At 43.7% G+C, this 25,513-nt stretch overlaps 1 protein-coding gene across 1 annotated transcript in view; it reads right to left on the bottom strand.

Moving 5' to 3' along the window:
• LOC120995056 (omega-hydroxyceramide transacylase-like) overlaps nucleotides 1-25,513 on the bottom strand; it is a 35,274-nt gene that overhangs the window by 1,188 nt on the left and 8,573 nt on the right. The window contains exons 2-4 of the mRNA XM_040424029.1: nucleotides 23,281-23,513; nucleotides 17,920-17,985; nucleotides 8,968-9,177 (exon numbers count right to left, since the gene is read on the bottom strand). Coding sequence (XP_040279963.1) covers nucleotides 8,968-9,177; nucleotides 17,920-17,985; nucleotides 23,281-23,513 — 509 coding nt within the window. The remainder of the gene's footprint in view (nucleotides 1-8,967; nucleotides 9,178-17,919; nucleotides 17,986-23,280; nucleotides 23,514-25,513) is intronic.

Raw genomic sequence — 25,513 nt, 5'->3', positions numbered from 1 at the left:
GCAACACATGGTAGGATATTTTCTAATAATCACTATTTATAAAGGTGCTGTACTGTTTGTTTGAGATGAACTATAGTAATAAAAAATGTAAATATGTACTGTATATATCCTTTAAAGGGAACCTGACACATTGAAAATGCAATTCGATTGTAGAGCAGGAGAAGCCAAGAAGATTGATATATAGCTATGTGGGAAGAGATTCTTTACTTTTCATTTATTGAGCTAAACCTCTGGTCACCTTAAGCTTAGGAATCAAGTGGGTGGTCCTCATCAGTGACTGACAGCTATTTTTGCATGCAATTCATGCAGGAATGTTGCCAGTAGAGATGGCTTTGCGGCTCGACGGAACTTTGCTTGTTCGCGATTCGCCGAACATGTGGCGATGTCCGCCGGTGCCATATTCTTTTACATTGTGAAGAACTTTGACACATCCATCAGGTGGAACAGGACAGCCAATTGAGAAGTTTCAGCACATGGACATACCCCCTACCTTATAAATAGACCTGATCTGGCCGCCATTTTACAATCAGTCTTTTGACAGTGTAGGGAGAGGTTGCTGTGTGGAGCAGGGACAGACTGTTAGGGACACCAAACACTAGCTAATGGGGCCACAAAAGTCATTTTAAGGACTGGTATAGGGGTGGTATCTATAGGTGTGACTTACTGAGGGTGGAATATACTTATAATATACTTTCTAACATAGAAAGTATATTATAGTGCATTTGTATTGTGCAGCAGTTGTGTGTAGCTAGATAGAGGGACAAATGCTATTGGAACAAATAATTTCTACTGTTGTGAAATACCAGTTGCCGCCCCAAAAAACTGATTGAAGCAGGGGTGTTATATACCAATTATATACTTTCTATATAGTGCATTTGGGTAGTGCAGCATTTGTTTGTGGCTTTGCTGCGTTACTTCAGCTACAGATGCCCCCCAAAAAAAATTTAAAAAAAGTGGGCTACAGTAAAATTGTTTTTCAGTGACCGCATAATGTACCTCGAGCCACATAATCACAATTTCAGGTGAATGCCTAATTTTTAAGGCCCATACTCCCGTGGCCTAAAATATTTTTCTAGGCTCCAACAGGGCACATTTCAGAGAATTTCCCTTTAAGACGCATAAAAATGTCCCCTGATTAAGATACATATTTTTTGTTGGAATTTTTGTCATTGATCCCCCTCTGGTATGTCACTGTCTATGTTGTGGGACTATTTGTACACTTCTACTAAGTATTTGGTGGCTGCAAATATGAGCTGAAGGTTTTTCAGGTTCGCCTGCCATTAAAGTGAATGGGGCCCGCCGCGAACTTGCGGTTCGCGAACATTTGATCGCATTCGCGAACCGTCCCGGCCGATGGTTGTCCATCACTAGTTGCCAGTCACTGAGTAGGACCACCAAATGGGCTCCTAAACTCAAAATTATCATAGTTTTAGATTGATAAAGTACAAGTTTTACTAAATCATTTACCATAAAACTATAGTACTGTACAAGTTTTAAGAAGGTGTACAAAATTGCAGTAAAGCAAGAATGCTTTTCAGATGTGTTTGTATTTTAACTGATAAAAATAGTGAATGAATAATAGAGATATCTAAATAAAATCAATATGTGATGTGACCACACTTTGCCCTCAAAACATGAACAATTATTCTATGTACACTTGTACAAAATCAATGATTTTGTAGGATTACAGTCAGGTGTATGATTAACCCATTAGACCATTAGATTGAAACAATCCGTTTATATACGTGATATTTGCACATGCCCCGTGCAGCTACCACGTGTATAAACGTCAAGCCAGCTCTTTAATCCAAGCGCTGCAAAGCGCTTGGATTAAAGCTTCTGCCCCTGCCCTGCTGCTGTCACGGACAGCATACAGTGCAGTAATGCCTGCAAGGGACCAATCAGAGTGGTCCCTTGCCGGCAATCGATCAGATCGGTTAGTCTGTGCAGACTAACCAATCGGATCGCGGCAGTGCTAAAATGCCGGTTTCAGGCTCTGATCTGCAGATCAGAGTCTGAAATCAGGTAATGTGTCCTGGTGCCCCCGATCTGTGCCCCCTTCCTGTGCGCCTCCAACCCCCCCCTCCCCACCGTGAGCCCTGCCTCTGCCTGCCCCTGATGCGGTTCGTCCCCGCCACCCCCATCCATGTATCGTGCCCTGCCCCTTCCCCGTATCCTGCCCCCATCTGTGACCCCTCCATGCTGGCCGTACCCACCGTTTCCAGCCATGCCCCATTTGTGCCCCCTGCCCCCGATGCGGTGCCCCTGCTGTGTTTGATGGCGGCGGCTCCATTCCTGAGCCGCCGCCATCAGCAGCGAGTGTCAGCTTTATGCTGACACTCTGCTGTAACCCCTTAGATGCCGCCGTAGCGGCATCCATTGGGTTAATAGAGGGAGGGGCAACGCTTTGCAAAGGCGTCCGGTGTTGCCACCTACAGGAAATCTGGTAGTATTATACTTTGCAATGCAAGAGCATTGCAAAGTATAGTACAGCCATCAGCCCCACTGGATCTTCAAGATCCAAGAGGGACTTGATAAAAAAAAGTGAAAATAATAAAAGTAAAAATAAATAAATAAAAATGTAAATTATAAAAATAAATTGCCTTTTCCTATAAAAAAATGCAAAAAAACACACATATTAGGTATCACCGCGTCCGTAACGACCGTCTCTATAAATATATCACATGATCGACCCCGTCCAATAAACACCATAAAAAATAAAAACTGTGTAAAAAAAAAAGCCATTTTTGTCACCTTACATCACAAAAAGTGCAACACCAAGCGATCAAAAAGTCGTATACACCCCAAAATATTACCAATCAAACCGTCGCCTCATCCCCAAAAAATGATACCCTATTTAAGACAATCGCCCAAAAAATAAAAAAGCTATGGCTTTCAGACTGTGGAGACACAAACATAATTTTTTGGGTTTCAGAAATGCTATTGTGTAAAACTTAAATAAATAAGAAAAAGTATACATATTAGGTATTGCCACGTCCGTAACAATATGCTCTATAAAAATGTCCCATGACCTAACCCCTCAGATGAACACTGTAAAAAAATATATATATATAAAAACTGTTCCAAAACAGGCAATTTTTTGGTCACCTTGCCCCATAAAGTGTAATAATGAATGATCAAAAAATCATATGTACCCAAAAATGGTACCAATAAAAACCTCAACTCTTTCTGCAAAAAACGAGCCTCTGCACAAGATGATCGGCAGAAAAATAAAAAATATATGGCGTTCAGAAAATATACACACAAAAACTTAATTTCTTTTTCAAAAATGCTTTATTATGTAAAACTGAAACAAACAAAGTAGACATATTTTATATCACTGCATCCGTAACAACCTGCTCTATAAAAATAGCACATGATCTACCCTGTCAGATGAATCTTGTAAAATATTAAAAATAACAAAACGGTGCCAAAACAGCCAGGTTTTTGTTACCTTGCCTCACAAAAAACATAATATAGAGCAATTAAAAAACATATGTACCCCAAAATAGTACCAATAAAACTGGCACCTTATCCTGTAGTTTCCAAAATGGGGTCACTTTTTGGGAGTTTCTACTGTAAGGGTGCATCAGGGGGGCTTTAAATAGGACATGGCATCTAAAAACCAGTCCAGCAAAACCTGCCTTCCAAAAACCATATGGCTCTCCTTTCCTTCTGCGCCCTGCCGTGTGCCCTTACATCAGTTTACGACCACATGTGGGGTGTTTCTGTAAACTGCAGAATCAGGGTAATAAATATTGAGTTTTGTTTGGCTGTTAACCCTCAATGTGTTAAAGAAAAAAATGTAATAAAATGGAAAATCTGGCAAAAAAGTGAAATTTAGAAATTTGTGGAACACCTAAAGGGTTAACAAAGTTTGTAAAATCAGTTTTGAGTAACTTGAGGGGTGTAGTTTCTACAATGAAGTCATTTATGGCGGATATCTACTATGTAAGCCCCACAAAGTGACTTCAGACCTGAACTGGTCCTTAAAAAGTGGGTTTTGGAAATTTTCTTAAAAATTTTAAGAATTGCTTCTAAATTCTAAGCCTTGTAACGTCCTAGAAAAATAAAATGACATTTCCAAAATGATGCCACCATAAAGTATACATATGGGGAATGTTAAGTAATAAATATTTTGAGGTATCACTTTCTGTTTTAAAAGCAGAGAAATAGAAATTTTGAAAATTGCGAATTTTTCTAAATTTTCGGTAAATTTGGGATTTTTTCATAAATAAAGGTAAAATATATTGACTCAAATTTATGACGGTCATGAAGTACAATGTGTCACGAGAAAACAATCTCAGAATGGCTTGGATAAATAAAAGTGTTCCAAAGCTATTACCACATAAAGTGACGCATGTCAGATTTGTAAATTTTGACCTGGACACTGGGGCATCAATGACCTTTGGTCATGAAAGGGTTAACTAAACAAGAAACAGCTATGTAGAAGGCTTAAAACTGGGTGATTAACTCTGCTACAAAGGTGAGGTTGTGATAGACAGTTTCATGTCACAGGTCACCAGGGGAGGGCTGGCAGCCTTAGTCCTGGGGGGCAAATCCAGTCAAGTGGCCCATTTTAGCCCCGCCCATTATTAAAAGCCCCTCCTACATATAATAGGCCACTCCCAACACACACTGTACAGCTGACATTCTATAGTTGAGGCCTGTCTACACATCATACGGAGAGGAAGCAGATGGTGGGGGGGAACCACAAGCCTTGAGCAGGATCAGGGGAGGGAGGAGAGTGGAGAGCCAGGAAGCTCCTCCGCTCTCCTCCCTCCCCTGATCCTGCTCAAGGCTTGTGGTTCCCCCCCACCATCTGCCACCCGTCCGTGGCCTGCTGCCCCCTTTCGTTGTTCTCACTCAGCTCTGAATCCTCCTTCTGCAAATGGCAGGAGGAGGAGCCGGAGCATCTCCTCTCCTACATAGCGCCCCATACCTCTTACATCCAGTGATGTCACCTTTGATTGTAGACGTTCTCTTTCCTCATCTTCTCCATTCAGACCAGACCGCCATGATGATTTTTCTGCCATCTCCCGTCTCTGCAGAGATTGAGAAACAGACATTAGTTTCCTGCTACCCCCAATACTATACTGCAGAAACAGTCCCCCTGGAAATACTACTACCACACAGATAGTGCCCCCAATACTGTACCCGCTATGCCCCCAATACTATACTGCAGAAACAGTACCCTTGGGAATACTACTACCACACAGATAGTGCCCCCTTAAACAATTATTGGCACACAGTGTTCTAAAAAATAACTGCGCCCAGACACTAATAGTATAAAGATAATGTCCCCCAAAAATAATTGTGCTAAGCTCATACTATGCCAGGGTGCCCCCAAAGTAACAGTGCTCCCCAAAATCCCACCAATAGAAATAATTCTCTGCCAGAGCACACTTAGTAGTAATAATGCCCCTATAGTGCCCTAGTAATCATGTTCCTCATAGCCCCCCAGTAGTAGTAAAGCTCCCCATAATACCCCCTAGTAGTACTAATTTTCCCTATAATATGACAGTACATGAAATACCCCCGCTTAGTGCCCGCAGTTGAGCTAATGTCCCCATAATGTATGCCAGTATAAAATACCCCTATATAGTGCCCCAGTAAATGCCCTCATACTGCTCCTCTCCCCCTCCCCCATAGTGTCCCCCATAATATGCCAGTAAAAAAATGCCCCTTAGTGCCCCCAGCAGATGCCCCTATAGTGCTCCTCTCCCCCACAATGTGCCAGTAAAAAAATGCCCCTTCTTAGTGCCACCATATGCCCCAATAGTGCTCCACTCCCCCATAGTGTCCCAAATAATGCCCCATAGTGCCGCTCTCCCCTATAGTGCCTCCCATAATGTGCTAGTAAAAAATGCCCCCTTAGTGCCACCAAATGCCATAGTGCCCCCCATAATGTTCAAATACAAAAGGCCCCTTTAGAGCCCCCACTTCCCCATAGTGCCCCCAAATAATGCCCCTATAGTAACACCAGATGCCCCATAGTGCTGCTCTCCCCTATAGTGCCCCCCAGAATGTGCCAATAATTAAAAAAAAGCCCCTTTAGAGCCCCCAGATACCCCCATAGTGCTCCTCTCCCCCATGGTGCCCCCCCCATAATGTGCCAGTAAGAAATGCCCCCATAGTGCCAGCTCCTCCAATAGTGCCAGCTCCCCCCCATAGTGCCAGCCCCCCCATAGTGCCAGCCCCCCCATAGTGCCAGCTCCCCCCATAGTGCCAGCTCCCCCCATAGTGCCAGCTCCCCCCATAGTGCCAGCTCCCCCCCATAGTGCCAGCTCCCCCTATAGTGCCAGCCCCCCCATAGTGCCAGCCCCCCCATAGTGCCAGCTCCCCCATAGTGCCAGCCCCCCCATAGTGCCAGCCCCCCTATAGTGCCAGCTCCCCCTATAGTGCCCCCCCATAGTGCTAGCTCCCCCATAGTGCCAGATCCCCCCCCCATAGTGCCAGCTCCCCTATAGTGCCAGATGCCCCCCCATAGTGCCAGATCCCCCCCATAGTGCCAGCTCCCCCTATAGTGCCAGATGCCCCCCCATAGTGCCAGATCCCCCCCATAGTGCCAGCCCCCCTATAGTGCCAGCTCCCCCTATAGTGCCAGTTCCCCCCCCCCATAGTGCCAGCCCCCCGCAAAGAAGAAAAAAAACAAAACACTAATACTTGCCTCCATCAGCAGCGATGCAAGCCTCTTCCGGCCTGTGTCCCTGCTGTGTGCTGCCCGGCTCAGGCGTCGCAATGATAATGACGTCATCGCGCTGCCTGAGCCGGCCTCTGATAGGCTGCAGGCATTAGTGCCTGCGGCCTATCAGAAGAACAGGGGAGGTACACGCCTCTCCCTCCCCTGCCCGGCCACAGCACACAGCACGGCCGCAATTACATCCAGGGCCGCGCCGCCTGTGGTGATCGGTGGTGCGGCCCTGAAGAATAAAAAATATAAATACATTTTTTTTAAAGACTTCTTTGCATGGGCGGCCCAGCGGCCGTTTATTTAGGGCGGCCTGGGGGGCAATTGCCTCCCTGCCCCCCGGCCCAGCCCGCCCCTGCAGGTCACACACAATGGCAAGACTGAGAACAACGAGAAGACCCACGGTAGCTATACTGCATTAGCAAAGTCTCTCCCATGCAAAGATTTCAAACCAGACTGGGGTTTCAAGATGTGCTGTTCAAGCTCTTTTGACGAAGCACAAAAAAAGGCAACATTGAGGACCATAGATGCAGTGGTCGGCCAAGAAAATAAAAACACATCATGCTTTATTCCCTAATAAATCAGAAGATGTCCAGCAGTGCCATCAGCTTAGAACTGGCAAACAAGTAGGACCCAGGTGCACTCACCTACTATTTGGATAAGTCTGGCCAGAAGTTGTTTTCATGGAAAAAGGCATATCTTTACTATGAAAACAAGGTCAAGTGACTCAACTATGCATGAAAACAGAGGAACTGGGGTGCAGGTGGCAGCAGGTTCCCTGGACTGATGCATCAAAAATGTAAATATTTGGCTTGAAAAATAGGCATTTTGTCTGCTGAAGGGGCTGGAGAGAGTTACAATATGAGTGTCAGCAGACAACAGTGAAGCATGATATAGGTTTCCTGAATGTTTGGGGCTGCACTACAGCAAAAGGAGTTGAGGATTAGTTCCGGATTAATGGTGTCCCCAATGCTGAGAAATACAGACTGATCCTTATCCATCATGCAGTACTTTCAAAGAGGCATCTGATTGGGTCCAAATTTATATTGTAGCAGGACAAGGGCCCCAAACATACAGCAATTGTCAGTTAAAAAAAAAAAGGAGTCTAGGAGGTAATAAGCCCCCACAAAGCCCTGATCTCAACATTAGTGTTTAGTGAAGCAAGATTCGGATCATAGATCCAAAGTCACTTAGCCCAAAGCTTCAAATGTATGGGCTCTGTGGAGGGGAAATTCATTATATCCGAAGTCTTGCAAAACTTTGGTGAATAACTTCAGACTTCAATTTTTCAACTTCTACTCTTACTGGAACCTGGGTACCAAAGCCGACTTCGGATCCCAGCTTTAAAATAGTTTTCAAGTTGAATAATCGATGTCCGAAGTTATTCAACAACGTTTTGCGCGACTTCTGATAAAAAGAATTTCACCTTGGCGGAGCCTATACATCTGAATGCTGTAAGTAGACATCTCCGTACAGCATTCAAACAAAGTTATGACCGAAGCGATTTCAGATCTATGATTTGACGCTTGCATCGCTCAACAGTATTCAACATCATCAAATCTGTTTGGGATTACATGAAGACACAGAAGATCTGTGGTTAGTTCTCCAAGATGTTTGGAACTACTTCCCTACCAAGTTCCTACAAAAGCTGTTTGCAAAGGTACCTAGTAGAATTGATGTGGTTTTGAAGTCAAAGGGTGGTGACACCAAATATTGATCGGATTTAGATTTCTCTTTTGTTCACTCACTTTGCATTTTGTTGTGTGATAAAAAGAAACTAACACTTCAATTTTTAAAGCATTCTTGTTTTGCAGTACAACTGCCTAAAACATTTGTACAGTACTGTATATATCAATCTGCTCAACCTTTTCTGTTTTAGAATGTGACACCTAGAGATATATTCAGCAGGACAGGTTCCCTTCATATGTTGCAGGCTACCCTTGCTTGGTTCCATGGGGATCATTTTTAGGTCACACTCTATCCATCTTCTACATCCATGATCTCACCCTGATTCCACAAGTGAGAAAATAAAGTTCAGTCTAATGGAATGACTAGCATAGTCACTAGATTTGAATACTTTAGAGCCCTTTTAGGATGTCTGGTGTCTTCACAGTAATATTGCAGGTAGTTTCAAACCCATATGGTGTGTTAGCCATGTGAATCATGGAGTCAGGGCTATAAACAATCAAATTAGGATCTTTAGTTCTCCAAAATCTGCATAGTCACAGGTTATGTTCCTATATATATGATTATGTAATTAAAGAATGAATACTTACACTGGCTGGTGGTGGAAATAAAGCATAGACCACTCTACACATGTTCTGGACCGAGAACTGGAAGCTGGTATTACAAATCTGAAAGCATAGATGGCTGACCGGGCAATCTCTTGGACAAATGTCAATCTCCCCTGTGAACGGGGATATCGTTATCATAGATTTAAAATCAAACAAAGGCTGGAAGTTTTTAAGCGCTCCATCAAAGTATCTCTACAGTAAGGGAAAAAAACCAGAAAGCGATAAATACAAATTATTCTTCATGTACTGTATGTAAGGTATTACTATCAGAGGGTATAACTTGAGAAAGGTTTCTGGGCCCCAATGCAAAAAGGGGTTCAAGAGTGGCTATTGGAGCCCTTAGACACCAGGGCATGGATATAACTGAAGCACCTATAGCTACACCTGTTTTACGTTTAACATATTACAAATATTATACCATAAGTGACTATGCTGTTGGCTGCTTTTTAACTTCATCAGAGCAGAGTTGTGATCCATGACTCCATCTTAGCTGCTCTGCCTACGTTGCCCGAAATCCACTTCCTCTCTCATCAGTGGCTCATGCTGCTGCTCTCTTGTCCCCAATGATTTACACCAGTGTCACCAATGTCAGATAGGTGCAGTGCCACCTCTACACCTGCACTTCCACGTATCCATTCACGGCTATAGGACTGTTGGAAATAGCCAAGCAAAAGCTTAAGTATTTTCAGAACTCCCATAACAGTGAATGGGGTAGTGTGATAGTGTGAATGTGGTAGTGTGGCCGCGCTTGGGTGCACTCTCTGTCACTTTGGGGGGCCTGTTATGGAGATAGGAGTGATATGCCATCAATGTGTGAGATGGGAATACCCCTTTAACCCCTTGCTGACGGGGCAATTTTCTGTTTTTGCGTTTTCGTTTTTTATGGCTCCTTCTTGGAGCCATATGAGGACTGTTTTGTGCAGGACAAGTTGTACAAGTTGTTTTGCGGGACAAGTTTCTAATAGCACCATTAAATATTGCATAGGATGTAGTGGGAAGCTGGAAAAAAATTCTGTGCCAGTGTGCCCAAGGAGCCAGTTCTTTCCAGCTGCTCTTCATTCACTGTGGTCCCCTGCTGCATGAGCGTCAGCATCTGTTCTAAGATAAATATGAGAGGGATGCTGCAGTTGTCCCTGCTGAGAAAACTTTGTGGCCTCTTCGAAGGGCTTCAAATCAGCTGCAGCTGCAGACAGAGCAACACATGCTTCCTTCTGCTGAGGCTGTCTGGTGAATAACAAAATCCTTCACGGCTTTCTGCTGCTTGTACTAATGCTCGAGCATGTGCAATGTCAAATTCCAGCAAGTTTGTACGTCGCAGATTAAGCAGTGTATTAAAATTAAGCACTGCATGCTCGCAAATTAAGCAGTGCATGCTCCTGATGAGGTGGCGGACGGTCTCCTGAGGGATCTCCTCCCAGACCTGGACTAAAGCATCTGCCAACTCCTGGACAGTGTGTGGTGCAACGTGACGTTGGTGGATAGAGCAAGACATGATGTCCCAGATGTGATTATGTACACATCTTTGATGCACTCCAATCACATTTCACTTAATTATGTTTTGAAGTGATTTATTTTTAATCATCTTTTTAATCATCATTTTATTTTTGGTGCTCACCATTTCCATTCACATTATTAATCTTTTTTTCTATATTGTCCTTTTTTTGTTTTTTGCTTGTAATAACTATTAATTATTGTGAATAATTATGCTTAATTGGTTATAATCTAAGAAGGGCAATGCCAGGCCTGCCTGCATCATCATGTGATACTATACGTGATCATGTGACGGATAGGTCAGGTGACGTCTCGCGTCAGATTCATGCGGCCATTTTCCTGTGCGATTTCAAACTCAGGTGCATTTAATCATCTAGTTACTATTTGGTTGGAGTGCTATGATTGGTGTTTGTGAGTACTGTATTTTTCGCTTTATAAGACACACCTGATGATAAGACGGATCTAGATTTTTGAGTAGGAAAATAATAAAAAAAATATTTTGAATCAAAAGGTGTGCTTTTGGTGGGTTTTGAACTAATGGTGATCTGTGGATGACACTTATGGAGGGGATCTGTGGATGACACACTGTTATGGGAGCATCTGTGGATGATGCATTGTTATGGGGGATCTGTGGATGACACTAATATGGGGGAGCTGTGGATGACACTGTTATGGGGGATCTGTGGATGATACTGTTATGGGGGATCTGTGGATGATACTGTTATGGGGGATCTGTGGACGACACACTGATATGGGGGGATCTGTCGATGACACTGTTATGGGGGATCTGTGGATGGCACACTGTTATGGGGGATCTGTGGATGATACACTGCTATCGGGATATTTGTGGATGACACCGCTATGGGGGGATCTGTGGATGACACTGTTATGGGGGGGATCTATGGATTACACATATACACATCTGATGCTGGTCCCCTCTGTGTCTTCTCATGTCCCTGTGTGAATAGTGACCCCATTACACCAGGCCCCGCTCACAGCAGCCTTTACATGTAAAGTCTGTTTATTTAATGCTCAAGCAGTGGCTCTAGTTTGTTAAACTAGCTCAATCGTCAGTAGTAGTACTCACTATCAAAGCGGTGGTCAGGCCAGCAGCGTAACGTCACTCACTCATTCACGCTCCTGCTCCACCATCTTCATTAATGAAGTGGGAGGAGCATGATGGAGTGAGTGACGTTACACTGCCGGCCTGCCCGCCACTTTGATAGTAAGTACTACTACAGGCGATTACGCTAGTTAACAAACCAGAGACACTTGTTGAGGATTACATGAATAGACTTTACATATTAAGACTGCTGTGAGCGGGGCCCGGTGTAATGGAGTACAGTGACGGGCCCCGCCGCGAGTGCAACAGCAGTTGCCGGCCTACAGCCCCTCCTCCCACCCCGCATGATAGAGGTAAACTGTAACTAATACATCGCAGGCCGAGTGTCAACAATGTAAAAATTGCACTATTCGCTTTGTAAGACGCACTACCATTTTCCCCCACTTTTGGGGGGGTGGGGAAAGTGCTTCTTATAAAGTGAAAAATACTGTGTATAGTGTATGTCCTGCAGTGATGACACCACCCCCAGACGAAGGTTTTCCAAAATGCACGTCGGGGTTGGCGCCATCGAATTCCTGTCCTGCATGTATCTAGTTATTGTCACTTATTGCACTTGCACTTTATCTTTGTTTGCTTTTTTCTGTGGACAGATATGAACTGTTTCTATTGTGTTCTCCTCTGGTTGATGTTGCCTTTTCCCTGCACTTGTACTTGTTTTTAACTTATGAATTTATTTATTTATCAATAAAATTAATATAGATTCCAAGCGGTCTGGCAATTCTTTTATAGGTACTGCCAGTGGATGTGGCCTGGCTGTCACAAGGGGGACCAGGAGAAGGAGGGAATTCCTGCTGTGGTGACTAGCTGCCTCCTCTGTTTGCCCACAGGATGGGACGAGGCCACTTCATATAGTTCAATAGAGCTGTGATGTCTAGGTTGTCTTATTTTGCTCTTGCACAGCTTGCACAAGGCAATGCTTTTGTCTTCTCGCAGTGTGGACAAAAAAATGCAAGATGAGAGCTACTCGCGCAGCAGAGGTAGAGGCAGTCGAGCTCGGCTTATCTCTGTCACATTTTGGCCCTTACCCACCCACAACATCAACCGCATCACCAGATCCCAAAGCAGACATGGCCCTTGCTGTTCTTTAGGAGGTACGTGGCCTCTGCTATTTATTGCTGTCGCCATCACCCTCCTGCTCTAGGTTCTGTCCAGAGCACAATCGTCATCGGAGTCCTCACCCTCCCTTTCACTTTTATAAGATTGTGGGATATCATCGTGGGTTCTTTGTCCCCCTTTTCCTGCTCTGCCCTGACTGCTGCTGTTGCTGCCCCCAAAGCCAATACTGTGGCTATGGGTGCCACTACTACCACCACCAGCACAGCGATGGATGGGGTCTGCAGCCTCTTCCTCCACCTCCTCCTCAGGGCAGTACAAATGCTGACTGCTCTCACACAAGTCGTCAACAGGGAGACTCTCTTGACTAGCCGTAGGGTGTGGTGGGTTTTTCATGCCACTTCTTAGGAAAAAAGAGGGTGCCCCACTAGGAAGGGGCAGTGCAGATTGAGAGGACTCCACTGAAAGCCTTCTTTGGGGCGACAAGAAGGAGGAGCAGTAGGAACACTGTGACCTCTGGCTCCATGGCATAGTAAACTCCACATCATCCTGGTGCGACTGAGAGAAGTGAGCCATCCAATCCCCAATTTCATCCTTTTTCTCCTCAATAACAATGTTGCGCCTTTTAGAAGACACAACGGACAACTGGGACCTACTACAACTACTACTTCTGGCCGGATAGTTAGTGCTGCTGCTACTCACATTCTGACTCTCAGGCTTGTTGTGCACTACCCTGTGCATTGGTGTAGTAATTATACATATATATATATATATACTGCCCAAAAAAATAATATTGGAAACATGTGAACAGGGAAATAACGATAAATGGATTTGGGCCTAAATTTGTTACACAGATACTTTTGTGTGCTGGACTGTGTATTGGTGCACTGATCACCTATATGCTGGTTTAATTAAATTGAACAAGTCCCAAAAAAATAAAATCCATAAAACAGATGGTTGAGGCCTGATGTCCAATTTCTCATTATCACTCACAGGTACATTCCTGTCCTACCCTGTGTTTTGCTGTAGTATTCATTTATATATGCTACTTTAATTAAACTGACAAATCCAAAAAAAAACAAATTCCAACCATGTGGAAACTGAATATATGTAAACGGATGATTGAGTCCTGACCCTTAATATCACGTTAACACTCACAGATAACTTATTACCCTATAGTGTTTTGGTGTACTGATCACCTTTATGCTGGTTTTATTTAATTCAATAACAAAAAAAAAGTTGCAATTCTAATAGGAGGCACAGCAGCCACTGCTTCTCTCTTCTCACTTCCCAGCTTCCCTGCCTCCCTATTCTACACACACAATTCTTCATCTTCTTTTTCTTGCCATTCTAGCCTTTCCCTTCACTCTCCCTGGCTGTAAAATGCAAGCTTGATTGATTTATCACTGTCCCTGATAATTTTTTTCACTCTCCCTGACTCCCTAAGATATTTTTTTTGGCAGACATTGTAAGACCCAACCACCCTCATTCACAGCTCAGCACAGAATGACGTTCTGCTTGTTCTACTAGGGTGCCTCCCTGCCTGCTGCATCACTGATTGGATCATTCAGGCTCTCTGTCAGCCTGACAGCCAATTGGGGCAAGTCCTCTCCCCCACTTCCTCTCAGGGTCATGTGAGAACCCTTTTTCTTCCTCTCTTGTGTTTTTTTTTTTTTCTGCCGACATGTACAGTAAAATAGAGCCACTTTAGCGGATTTGTCCAAAAACTAACCTGAAATTTGAACTGAACCTGGTTCGGTCCAACATGGTTAGCACATCCTTAGATGTGCAATTACAGTCAGAGGACGCAGTGTGCGCCCAAGTGCCACAATCCCTTCCACAGATGATCAGCAAGGGTGACAGAAGTCACACCTCTATCGATCACATATTGAGGACTTTTCAGTAGGATAGGTCATCAATATTGTATAGAATATGGTATGCAACATTTGGCATATTAAATAAAATGATATACACACAGGTACAGTGGGATGCGAAAGTTTGGGCAACCTTGTTAATCGTCATGATTTTCCTGTATAAATGGTTGGTTGTTACGATAAATAAAATGTCAGTTAAATATATCATATAGGAGACACACACAGTGATATTTGAGAAGTGAAATTAAGTTTATTGGATTTACAGAAAGTGTGCTATAATTGTTTAAACAAAATTAGGCAGGTGCATAAATTTGGGCACTGTTGTCATTTTATTGATTCCAAAACCTTTACAACTAATTACTGGAACTCAAATTGGCTTGGTAAGCTCAGTGACCCCTGACCTACATACACAGGTGAATCCAATTATGAGAAAGAGTATTTAAGGGGGTCAATTGTAAGTTTCCCTCCTCTTTTAATTTTCTCTGAAGAGTAGTAACATGGGGGTCTCAAAACAACTCTCAAATAACCTGAAGACAAAGATTGTTCACCATTATGGTTTAGGGGAAGGATACAGAAAGCTGTCTCAGAGATTTCAGCTGTCTGTTTCCACAGTTAGGAACATATTGAGGAAATGGAAGACCACAGGCTCAGTTCAAGTTAAGGCTCGAAGTGGCAGACCAAGAAAAATCTCGGATAGACAGAAGCGACGAATGGTGAGAACAGTCAGTCAACCCACAGACCAGCACCAAAGACCTACAACATCATCTTGCTGCAGATGGAGTCACTGTGCATCGTTCAACCATTCGGCGCACTTTACACAAGGAGATGCTGTATGCGAGAGTGATGCAGAGGAAGCCTTTTCTCCGCCCACAGCACAAAAAGTGCCGCTTGAGGTGGGCTAAAGCACATTTGGACAAGCCAGCTTCATTTTGGAATAAGGTGCTGTGGACTGATGAGACTAAAATTGAGTTATTTGGCCATAACAAGGGGCGTTATGCATGGAGGAAAAAGAACACAGCATTCCAAGAAAAACACCTGCTACCTACAGTAAAATATGGTGGTGGTTCCATCATGCTGTGGGGCTGTGTGGCCAGTGCAGGGACTGGGAATCTTGTCAAAGTTGAGGGACGCATGGATTCCACTTAGTAGCAGAAGATTCTGGAGACCAATGTCCAGGAATCAGTGACAAAGCTGAAGCTGCGCCGGGGCTGGATCTTTCAACAAGACAACGACCCTAAACACTGCTCAAAATCCACTAAGGCATTTATGCAGAGGAACAAGTACAACATTCTGGAATGGCCATCTCAGTCCCCAGACCTGAATATAATTAAAAATCTGTGGTGTGACTTAAAGAGAGCTGTCCATGCTCGGAAGCCATCAAACCTGAATGAACTAAAGATGTTTTGTAAAGAGGAATGGTCCAAAATACCTTCAACCAGAATCCAGACTCTCATTGGAACCTACAGGAAGCGTTTAGAGGCTGTCATTTCTGCAAAAGGAGGATCTACTAAATATTGATTTCATTTCTTTTTTCTGGTGCCCAAATTTATGCACCTGCCTAATTTTGTTTAAACAATTATAGCACACTTTCTGTAAATCCAAAAAACTTCATTTCACTTCTCAAATATCACTGTGTGTGTCTCCTATATGATATACACTGCTCAAAAAAATAAAGGGAACACAAAAATAACACATCCTAGATCTGAGTTAATCAAATATTCTTCTGAAATACTTTGTTCTTTACATAGTTGAATGTGCTGACAACAAAATCACACAAAAATAGAAAAATGGAAATCAAATTTTTCAACCTATGGAGGTCTGGATTTGGAGTCACACTCAAAATTAAAGTGGAAAAACACACTACAGGCTGATCCAACTTTGATGTAATGTCCTTAAAACAAGTCAAAATGAGGTTCAGTAGTGTGTGGCCTCCACGTGCCTGTATGACCTCCCTACAACGCCTGTGCATGCTCCTGATGAGGTGGCGGACGGTCTCCTGAGGGATCTCCTCCCAGACCTGGACTAAAGCATCTGCCAACTCCTGGACAGTCTGTGGTGCAACGTGACGTTGGTGGATAGAGCAAGACATGATGTCCCAGATGTGCTCAATTGGATTCAGGTCTGGGGAACGGGCAGGCCAGTCCATAGCATCAATGCCTTCGTCTTGCAGGAACTGCTGACACACTCCAGCCACATGAGGTCTAGCATTGTCTTGCATTAGGAGGAACCCAGGGCCAACCGCACCAGCATATGGTCTCACAAGGGGTCTGAGGATCTCATCTCGGTACCTAATGGCAGTCAGGCTACCTCTGGCGAGCACATGGAGGGCTGTGCGGCCCTCCAAAGAAATGCCACCCCACACCATTACTGACCCAATGCCAAACCGGTCATGCTGGAGGATGTTGCAGGCAGAAGAACGTTCTCCACGGCGTCTCCAGACTCTGTCACGTCTGTCACATGTGCTCAGTGTGAACCTGCTTTCATCTGTGAAGAGCACAGGGCGACAGTGGCGAATTTGCCAATCTTGGTGTTCTCTGGCAAATGCCAAACGTCCTACACGGTGTTGGGCTGTAAGCACAACCCCCACCTGTGGATGTCGGGCCCTCATATCACCCTCATGGAGTCTGTTTCTGACCTTTCGAGCAGACACATGCACATTTGTGGCCTGCTGGAGGTCATTTTGCAGGGATCTGGCAGTGTTCCTCCTGTTCCTCCTTGCACAAAGGCGGAGGTAGCGGTCCTGCTGCTGGGTTGTTGCCCTCCTACGGCCTACTCCACGTCTCCTGATGTACTGGCCTGTCTCCTGGTAGCGCCTCCATGCTCTGGACACCACGCTGAAAGACACAGCAAACCTTCTTGCCACAGCTTGCATTGATGTGCCATCCTGGATAAGCTGCACTACCTGAGCCACTTGTGTGGGTTGTAGACTCAGTCTCATGCTACCACTAGAGTGAATGCACCGCCAGCATTCAAAAGTGACCAAAACATCAGCCAGGAAGCATAGGAACTGAGAAGTGGTCTGTAGTCACCACCTGCAGAACCACTCCTTTATTGGGGGTGTCTTGCTAATTGCCTATAATTTCCACCTGTTGTCTATCCAATTTGCACAACAGCATGTGAAATTGATTGTCACTCAGTGTTGCTTCCTAAGTGGACAGTTTGATTTCACAGAAGTGTGATTGACTTGGAGTTACATTGTGTTGTTTAAGTGTTCCCTTTATTTTTTTGAGCAGTGTATTTAACTGACATTTTTTATCGTAACAACCAACGATTTATACAGGAAAATCATGACGATTAACAATGTTGGCCAAATTTTCGCATCCCACTGTATATACAGTACTATAGGTAGATACTTACTGCATATTTTACATAAGAAGAATTATCTTCACTTACCACTCCTCGGAATGTAGGTGGCATAAACCCACAATAAAAAGGAACAAAACAACCACAGATAAGAACCTGTGAAAATAATTATTACGTTGGATTAGCAGCATATTTTATAATTAAGATTGTCAGCTTGGACACGCAGTAATTCTACCATACTTATCGAAAAATTTTACTAGAAGGTGACCATAAACCTCTGAGGCAGGGCAACATGTGCAAGGTGGTGGCTCTGAAGCTCCTGCCCTTTGGCACCTAAAATTCAACATGACTGGTGTTGAATAAACTGTCATTCATTTACTTGTTCCCTGTTGCTCCTTTTCCCACCAGTTTCTAGTTTTTAGTCACAGTAATATAAATTAGTAAAAAATAAAATAAATATAGATATTCAGGCGACCATTGCTTATTCTGCCTACCCCTCAACCCATCCCTGCCATAGATATATACTAAATAAGCCCATACAGACTTAATAGCTGATGGCTGAACGTTCGGCTGACGGCTATCTCTCCTGACTCCCCCATACGCATTTGGCTTGCTCTCTTTTATGACTAAGGTATTCAACACGGTCTCCCCTTCTTCTCCTTTCACGCCTCAGTCCCTAATAGCCACTATCACGGTCCTTCCAAAACTTGACAAAGACACCACCCGATGCTGTAATTATGACCTTATTTTTCTCATTAATACTGATATAAAGTTTTTCATCAAGGTCCTAGCTAATAAATTGACTCATCTAATTCCCAAAATTATTCATACTGACCAAGTTGGATTTGTACCCAAGAGAGAGTCTCATGATAACACCAACAAAACTGTTTTATTGATTTTCCATGCCCTTAAAAAAGCTATCCCTTCTTGCTTCATCTTGGTCGATGCTGATAAAGCCTTCAACTGGGACAATTGAACTTTTCTACACTCAGCCTTTAAACGAATAGGTATTCGTCCGACCTTTCTGCATAAAATATTCTCCCTCTATACTTCCCCTTCTGCACAGATTAGGGTAAATGGTTCTCTTTCCCTGCCCATTACTAATTGCACTAGACAGGGATACGTATGTCCCTTGTTCGCCCTATTTTACTGTATGTCATTGCCATGGGACAATTAGCCTTTGCTATTCGAAACTCCACAGATATCCAAGGTATCAAAATAGGCTAGTGTCACCACAAGTTAGCCCTCTATGCATGACTTATTACTTTGTCACTAACCCTCTTATTTTCCTCCCCCTCTTATTGCAAGAGTTTAAAAGGTTTGGGACACTTAGTAACTTCGAAGTAAATTATTCCAAAACTGAAGCCCTTAACCTAACTCTACCATCAGATTTGTTTACGCAGCTGAAATTAAATTTTTCTTTTCTGTGGCAACAGAAAGCTATTAAGTATCTTGGGGTACAGATTCCTTCCTATCTATCTGATTTGTATACTTCAAATTATTGACCCTTATTACACAGTACAGCATGAGACAATAAATCATATTATAGGCCTCAACTCTCTTGGTATGGTTGGATTAATGTTTTTAAGATGGACATCTTGCCATGTTTTCTGTTATAGCCATTCTTTAGTGTTGAGCGAATCAAAGTCAAACAAATTGACTTCGATCCGAATTTCATGAATAATTCAATTCACCGTGAAGCAGAATTTTCTTGCGCTTTGTGGTAACTAATCAAATTTACCTGAAATGCTGGTAAAAAAAAATACATACTCACCTCATCTATTTGCTCGTGATGAGGTAGTTGTGGCCATCTTGATTGCAGACACCACGCAAAATCTCGTGCGGGGTGACTTATGACATTGCCATGCTGCCCGGGTGTGGTGATATCATCAGTAATTACATCATCGCACCCAGCCAGTGTGATTTTGCGTGGTGTCTTCAATCAAGATGGCCATGACGGTCTCTACGCGAGCAAATTAATAGGGTGAGTATTTTTTTTACCCTGATTAACCCCTGAAATGCCTAAATTGTAGCATAAGATGCTGCGATCAGCACTGAACATGGCATCAGAGGTGTTCAATGACTGGGCGAGGTGCGATCGCCACAAAACGAATTTCTGTTTGAAATTCGGTGAAGCAGCCAAATCAAATTTTTATAACTTCACTCATCTATAACTCTCTTTATAGTCTTTGCCTCAATAAGCCAGAGTCTCCGGTTCCCTCTTTCAACACTGCTTGGGAGAGAGAATTGGGACTGAGTTTGTTGGAGTTGGAGTGGCAAAAGGTCTATACCAGAGCTCATAAACTATCTGTGGCATGTCAAACTCAGGGAAAAAATTACAAGATCTTGTCAAGATGGTACTGTTGCCCTGACAATTTACATAAATGTTTTCCTACCGTGTCAAACCTGTGCTGGAGATGTTTTCCTGTCTTCTTCCTCTCTTTCCTTCCTTCTTCTCTGGCTCTTTTTTCTTCCTTCTACAAGCATTACAGTCTTGAGCTTTATTTTATCCAAAATTGAGGCATTTTGTATTTTTGACTCTTAAGCTACCTTTGACTGTAAAGTCATCTTGGATCTTCTTTGATTTTTTGTCTTATTGTATTAACTAAAAACATTTAATAAAAATAACATTAAAAAAAACTTAAAAAAAACTAACAGGTCCTCATTACACAAGAAGCATCATGTGGTTGTGTTCCTGACACCTTAGGGCCATATGGAGCTGTCACCACCTGATGCCTCTTAGCTAACCAGATGCAGAGGGACCTTAATTTGCACACCTTATAAAGGACTTGCCACCAAACAAAACAAAAAAATGTGCTGCTTGTCTAACTTAGCCATGCTTCCCTGAGCATGGCATACTTTATTCTATGGTCCTGCACCACTATCCCACAACACCCTCATTCTTCAGTTATGCCCTCAGCACCACACATGTCAATCTGAAGCGACTGGCTACAGAGGTATGTCCAGGGCTTTTTTTTCTGGCGGAACGCACCGGAACGGCGTTCCGCCACCTTTTGACATCGCAGCCTGTGATGTATCAGCGGGGAGGGACTGGGAGGAGGAGCTGGGGGCCGGTGCGTTCACTGTGCTCCGGCCCCGCAGCTCCAGTAGAGACTTATAAAATGTGTAATTAAATGAATAATGATTCCTGCTGCCCCTCAGTAGTATAACTTTCAATATATTGTACTCACAGCCGGCTACTGTTATCGTAATGCAGGCGGCCGGGCAGACGAGCGGCAGCGTCACTGACTGACGTCACCTGCCTGGGCCGCCTGCTTTATTCATAAAGTAGGCGGCGCACTCACGTGACGTCAGTCAGTGACGCTGCCGCTCGTCTGCCCGTCCGGCCTGCATTACGATAACAGTAGCCGGCTGTGAGTACAATATATTGAAAGTTATACTACTGAGGGGCAGCAGAAATCATTATTCATTTAATTACACATTTTATAACTGTACTGGAGCGGCAATGGGGGGGTCTGTGGATGACACTGTTATGGGGTGGGGGGGCCGGGGGATGGCACTGTTATGGGGTGGGGGGAGTCTGTGGATGGCACTGTTATGGGGTGGGGAGGGTCTGTGGATGGCACTGTTATGCGGTGGAGGGGGGTCTGTGGATGGCACTGTTATGCGGTGGAGGGGGGTCTGTGGATGGCACTGTTATGGGGTGGAGGGGGGTCTGTGGATGGCACTGTTATGGGGTGGGGGGTTTGTGGATGGCACTGTTATGGGGTGGCGGGGGTTTGTGGATGGCACTGTTATGGGGTGGGGGGGTCTGTGGATGGCACTGTTAGGGGGTGGGGGGGTCTGTGGATGGCACTGTTATAGGATGGGGGGGGTCTGTGGATGGCACTGTTATAGGATGGGGGATCTGTGGATGCCATCCCCAGATCCTCCGCCCCATAACAGTGCCATCCCCAGATCCCCCCATTAACAGTGCCATCCCCAGATCCCCCCATTAACAGCGCCATCCCCAGATCCCCCATTAACAGTGCCATCCCCAGATCCCCCATTAACAGTGCCATCCCCATCTGGGGGGTTTCTTTGCTGGGCTGGACTTTTATAGTCCTAGGGGTGGGTAGGGGGGCGGTCTTAGGGGCGGGTAGGGGGGGGCAGTCCTAGGGTTGGGTAGGGGCGTGGCCAGGGGAGGGGGTGGTGAGTTCCACCACCTTTTCTCTGAGAAAAAAAGCCCTGGGTATGTCTAACCACTTTGCTTCTTAGCAAACAAAGATTTTTCCCCTCTGTGTTCTCATAAAACCTACTAATTCTTGTGAGATCATGCTTTGTACTCTCTTCCACTAGAACAGCATCTCACTTTCACTACAGTTAGATGTTGCCACCAAGAGGAGACTCTTTTCAGACTGAGACGCTGTGCAGAATTACTAGGTTTCAGGAGATCATGCTGCATGCTGTGACAGAGATTATCACAGCACGGAAAAACCTTGCCTTGCAAAGAAGCAAAGTGATTAGCCTCACCTCTATGGCTAGTCACTTCAGATTAACATGCGTGATGCTGGAGCTTTAGGGGGAAATAACTGAAGAATGAGGGGAGCAGGAATACAGTAAAGGGAGCATGGCTAGTTATAGTATACAAGCATCACAGTTTTAGAAATTACCTGCATTCCTCATGTAATAACAATTCTGGAGCATCTTTTCTTTTATGTCTATTATATTATCCTGTCTGAGCCAAAAGTCAGGTATATGATTTAGGCTGGTATCAACTGATACTGACCAGTAGAGATGAGCGGAGTTATCAAAAAAATTGATTCAGCTGCTTCATCGAATTTCACAAAGAAAATCGATTTGTTACAAATACTTTGTCATGAATCGCATTCCATTGTATGTAGCGGGCGCAATTATGGGGAACGGCAATCTCGCCGCCACCCATCATTGAACCTCTTAGATGCCATGTTCACTGCTGATTGAGTTATCTGACATTAACATTGAAGCCTTTCAGGGGTTAACCAGTAGTAAAAAAATAAATAAAATACATGCTCACCTGATCCATTTGCTCGCAGAGAGGCTGTCACGACCATCTTGATTGAAGAAGTCACTGTGCCCGGCCAGTGCGCTGATGTGGTGATGTCACTGCTTGCAAGATTTTGCGCGGTTTCTTCAATCAAGATAGCCATAACGGCCTTTCCGCAAGCAAATGGATGATATGAGTGTTTTCTTTTTTTGCCGCCATTTCAGGAAAAATTTATTATTTACCACGAAGCGCGAGAAAATTCGGCTTTGAGGCGAATTGAATATTATGGAGGATAATGTGTTGTTACTGGAATACCCCTTTTAACAAACAATAAAATTTTAACTATAACATGTATTACTTTACTAGAATGTAAAACGCAAGAAAACCAAGTATAAGAGAATACTATGCATTTGGTGGCGTTCTCTCATATGGAAGCAAGATTTCTAGAAAGAAAATGTTTTACATGAATTATAGTGATACTGTACCTGAACGACTTCTTCTTTGGAGGTGTAATCAGAAACCAGTATGTTTTTTCCATCTGACAGACGTGTGAGAGCAACATGGAGTCTTCCAGTTGCAAGTTGATGTGCATTTTCAGGCAAAAAAGTGAGGAGAGCTTTTCGTAAAATTGCTAGCAAATTAAAGGTTGGAAAAAATGGGCCAAATATGGTTTTCCTAGCTTCATTGGCTGCATGTAAGATAAATTTCTGTAGCTCATCTTTAAGGATAAAAAAAAGGGGCAAAAGTTAGAATTGTAATCACAAAAGATAATCAGAAAAACTACAATACTATTTGTCTAAGATTATAGTAAACACAGCAAAGGTGTTTACTGGTGTTTAATATGACCTATCCTCATAATAGGTCATCAATATCTGATCGGTGTGGTTCCAACAACTGACACCCCCGCCATTCAAGTGAAGAGGTTGCGAGTTGCGACACTCCGTCCATTGAATAGCGGCTGTGCTTGGTATTGCAGCTCAGCCCTTTCACTTGAATGTGACTGAGCTGCTGCACCTAACCCTAGAAAAAACTGATTGCCGGAGGTACAGAGAGTCAGACCCACCGACCATATATTAATGACCTATCCTCAGGATAGGTCATCAGTATTAAACACCTGGAAAACCCCTTTAAGTAAACGTTATGGAAAAGTTATTCAGCTAACATTTGGCAACATTTGGAAACCAAACTGTATTGAATGGCCAAAAAGGCTGATCTAAACCATTTTGGCTGACCTTCAGCACCATTATGAACAAGCATGACAGATGCAAACCAATGGTAGATGTATGTTGAAAATTTGATCTGCTGTGTTGAATTCTTTCAGTCACATCCGTACCTCAATGATAGCCCTGTCTAAGCCACAGATCACCACAGAGATGGATTGGTCATTTGCTCAAATGACAACATTCACAGACCAACCGTAATTAAGTTAAGCAGATTCTGAAATCCTTAATGTGATGTGAAGACTACATAACCTCTCCAACGTATTGGAAAGCCTTATAGAACATGCAAAACCATTCTGTACAATTCATAAAAATTTCCATTGAAAAAAATAGCATAATTCTGGTCTCTGACTACAAGAATAGCCAAAATGCTGAAGTAAAGTGTCATAAATATTGTACCCATGACCTTTGCTCTTAACTTCTGTAACTACATTCCTCAATATTGAAAAACGCCAAGGACAAGCCGTCAGGTTGTGCAAATCGAGGTAGTAGGTGTTGCTAAAATCTGCAAGTGATCAAATATTCTAGAACCTAGCTCCAATCTATGGCATGTGGGAAGTGCATAAAAGCCATATTGAAAGCAAAGTTTCCTAGCCACACAACACCTCAAAACTCAGATCAAGTCATGTGGGGTGATTATGCAATGCCTGTTCATCGACGTGCCAGTTATGACCACCACCTGTCACAAACGGAGAGACAGAATTATTAAACTGAGAGACCTAGGTTTATCACTTTGGCAGATGGCTATGTGCCTAGGCCAAGATACCAGGACTGTTCAACTTGTCTTGTGTCCCCGTAGTTAGGAGAACGACAATGAACTGGAATGGCAGAGAAGAGAATTTCTGCATAGATGGATCATCTGATTTGAAGAATGTTGCGTATGAAGTGATCTCTTCTGTATAGTGAAATTGGATGTTACATACCAAGCCTAGGGTGGCAAATAATACACAAAGTATCAGGAGTTTGCACCACATTGGGCTACAAGCCAGACATCGAGCTACAGGAATTTCACTAACCTCACGCTACTGCTCTCAAAGGCTATCATGGTGCACAGCAAGATGGCAATGGAGGCTGAAATAGAGGTCTATCCTCTTCAGCTATGAGCTCCGCATTTGTCTCAGATGTAATGATAGCCAGTGATGGTCTGGAGACCACATGGAGAACATCCTAAAGAGGTCTTCCCAAAGGAATGTCACAGGTCCTAAAACTGGTATTAGGTTGTGGGGTGCCATAATGTACTGTAGCAGGAGCCCTCTAGTCTTCATTTCAAGTGGACTAACAGCTAGGAATTTCATTGATTTGGTCATGGACAAGTGGTAAGGCAATTTCTCCAAATTGTCCAAGGAACTGTTTTTCAACAGGACAATGCCAAGCCATATGTTGCTTCTGCTACTGTGAGCAGCATGAGTGGCGTAAACATGCTACCATGGCCTGCAGAATCTCTGGTCTTGTCTCAAATGAAGCACATTTGGCACATTTAGGACATCATTGGTCGGAA

Source organism: Bufo bufo, chromosome 3 (genome assembly GCF_905171765.1).
Source record: "Bufo bufo chromosome 3, aBufBuf1.1, whole genome shotgun sequence".
NCBI classification, from domain to species: Eukaryota; Metazoa; Chordata; class Amphibia; order Anura; family Bufonidae; genus Bufo; species Bufo bufo.
This window is presented reverse-complemented; position numbering and strand designations above follow the sequence as displayed.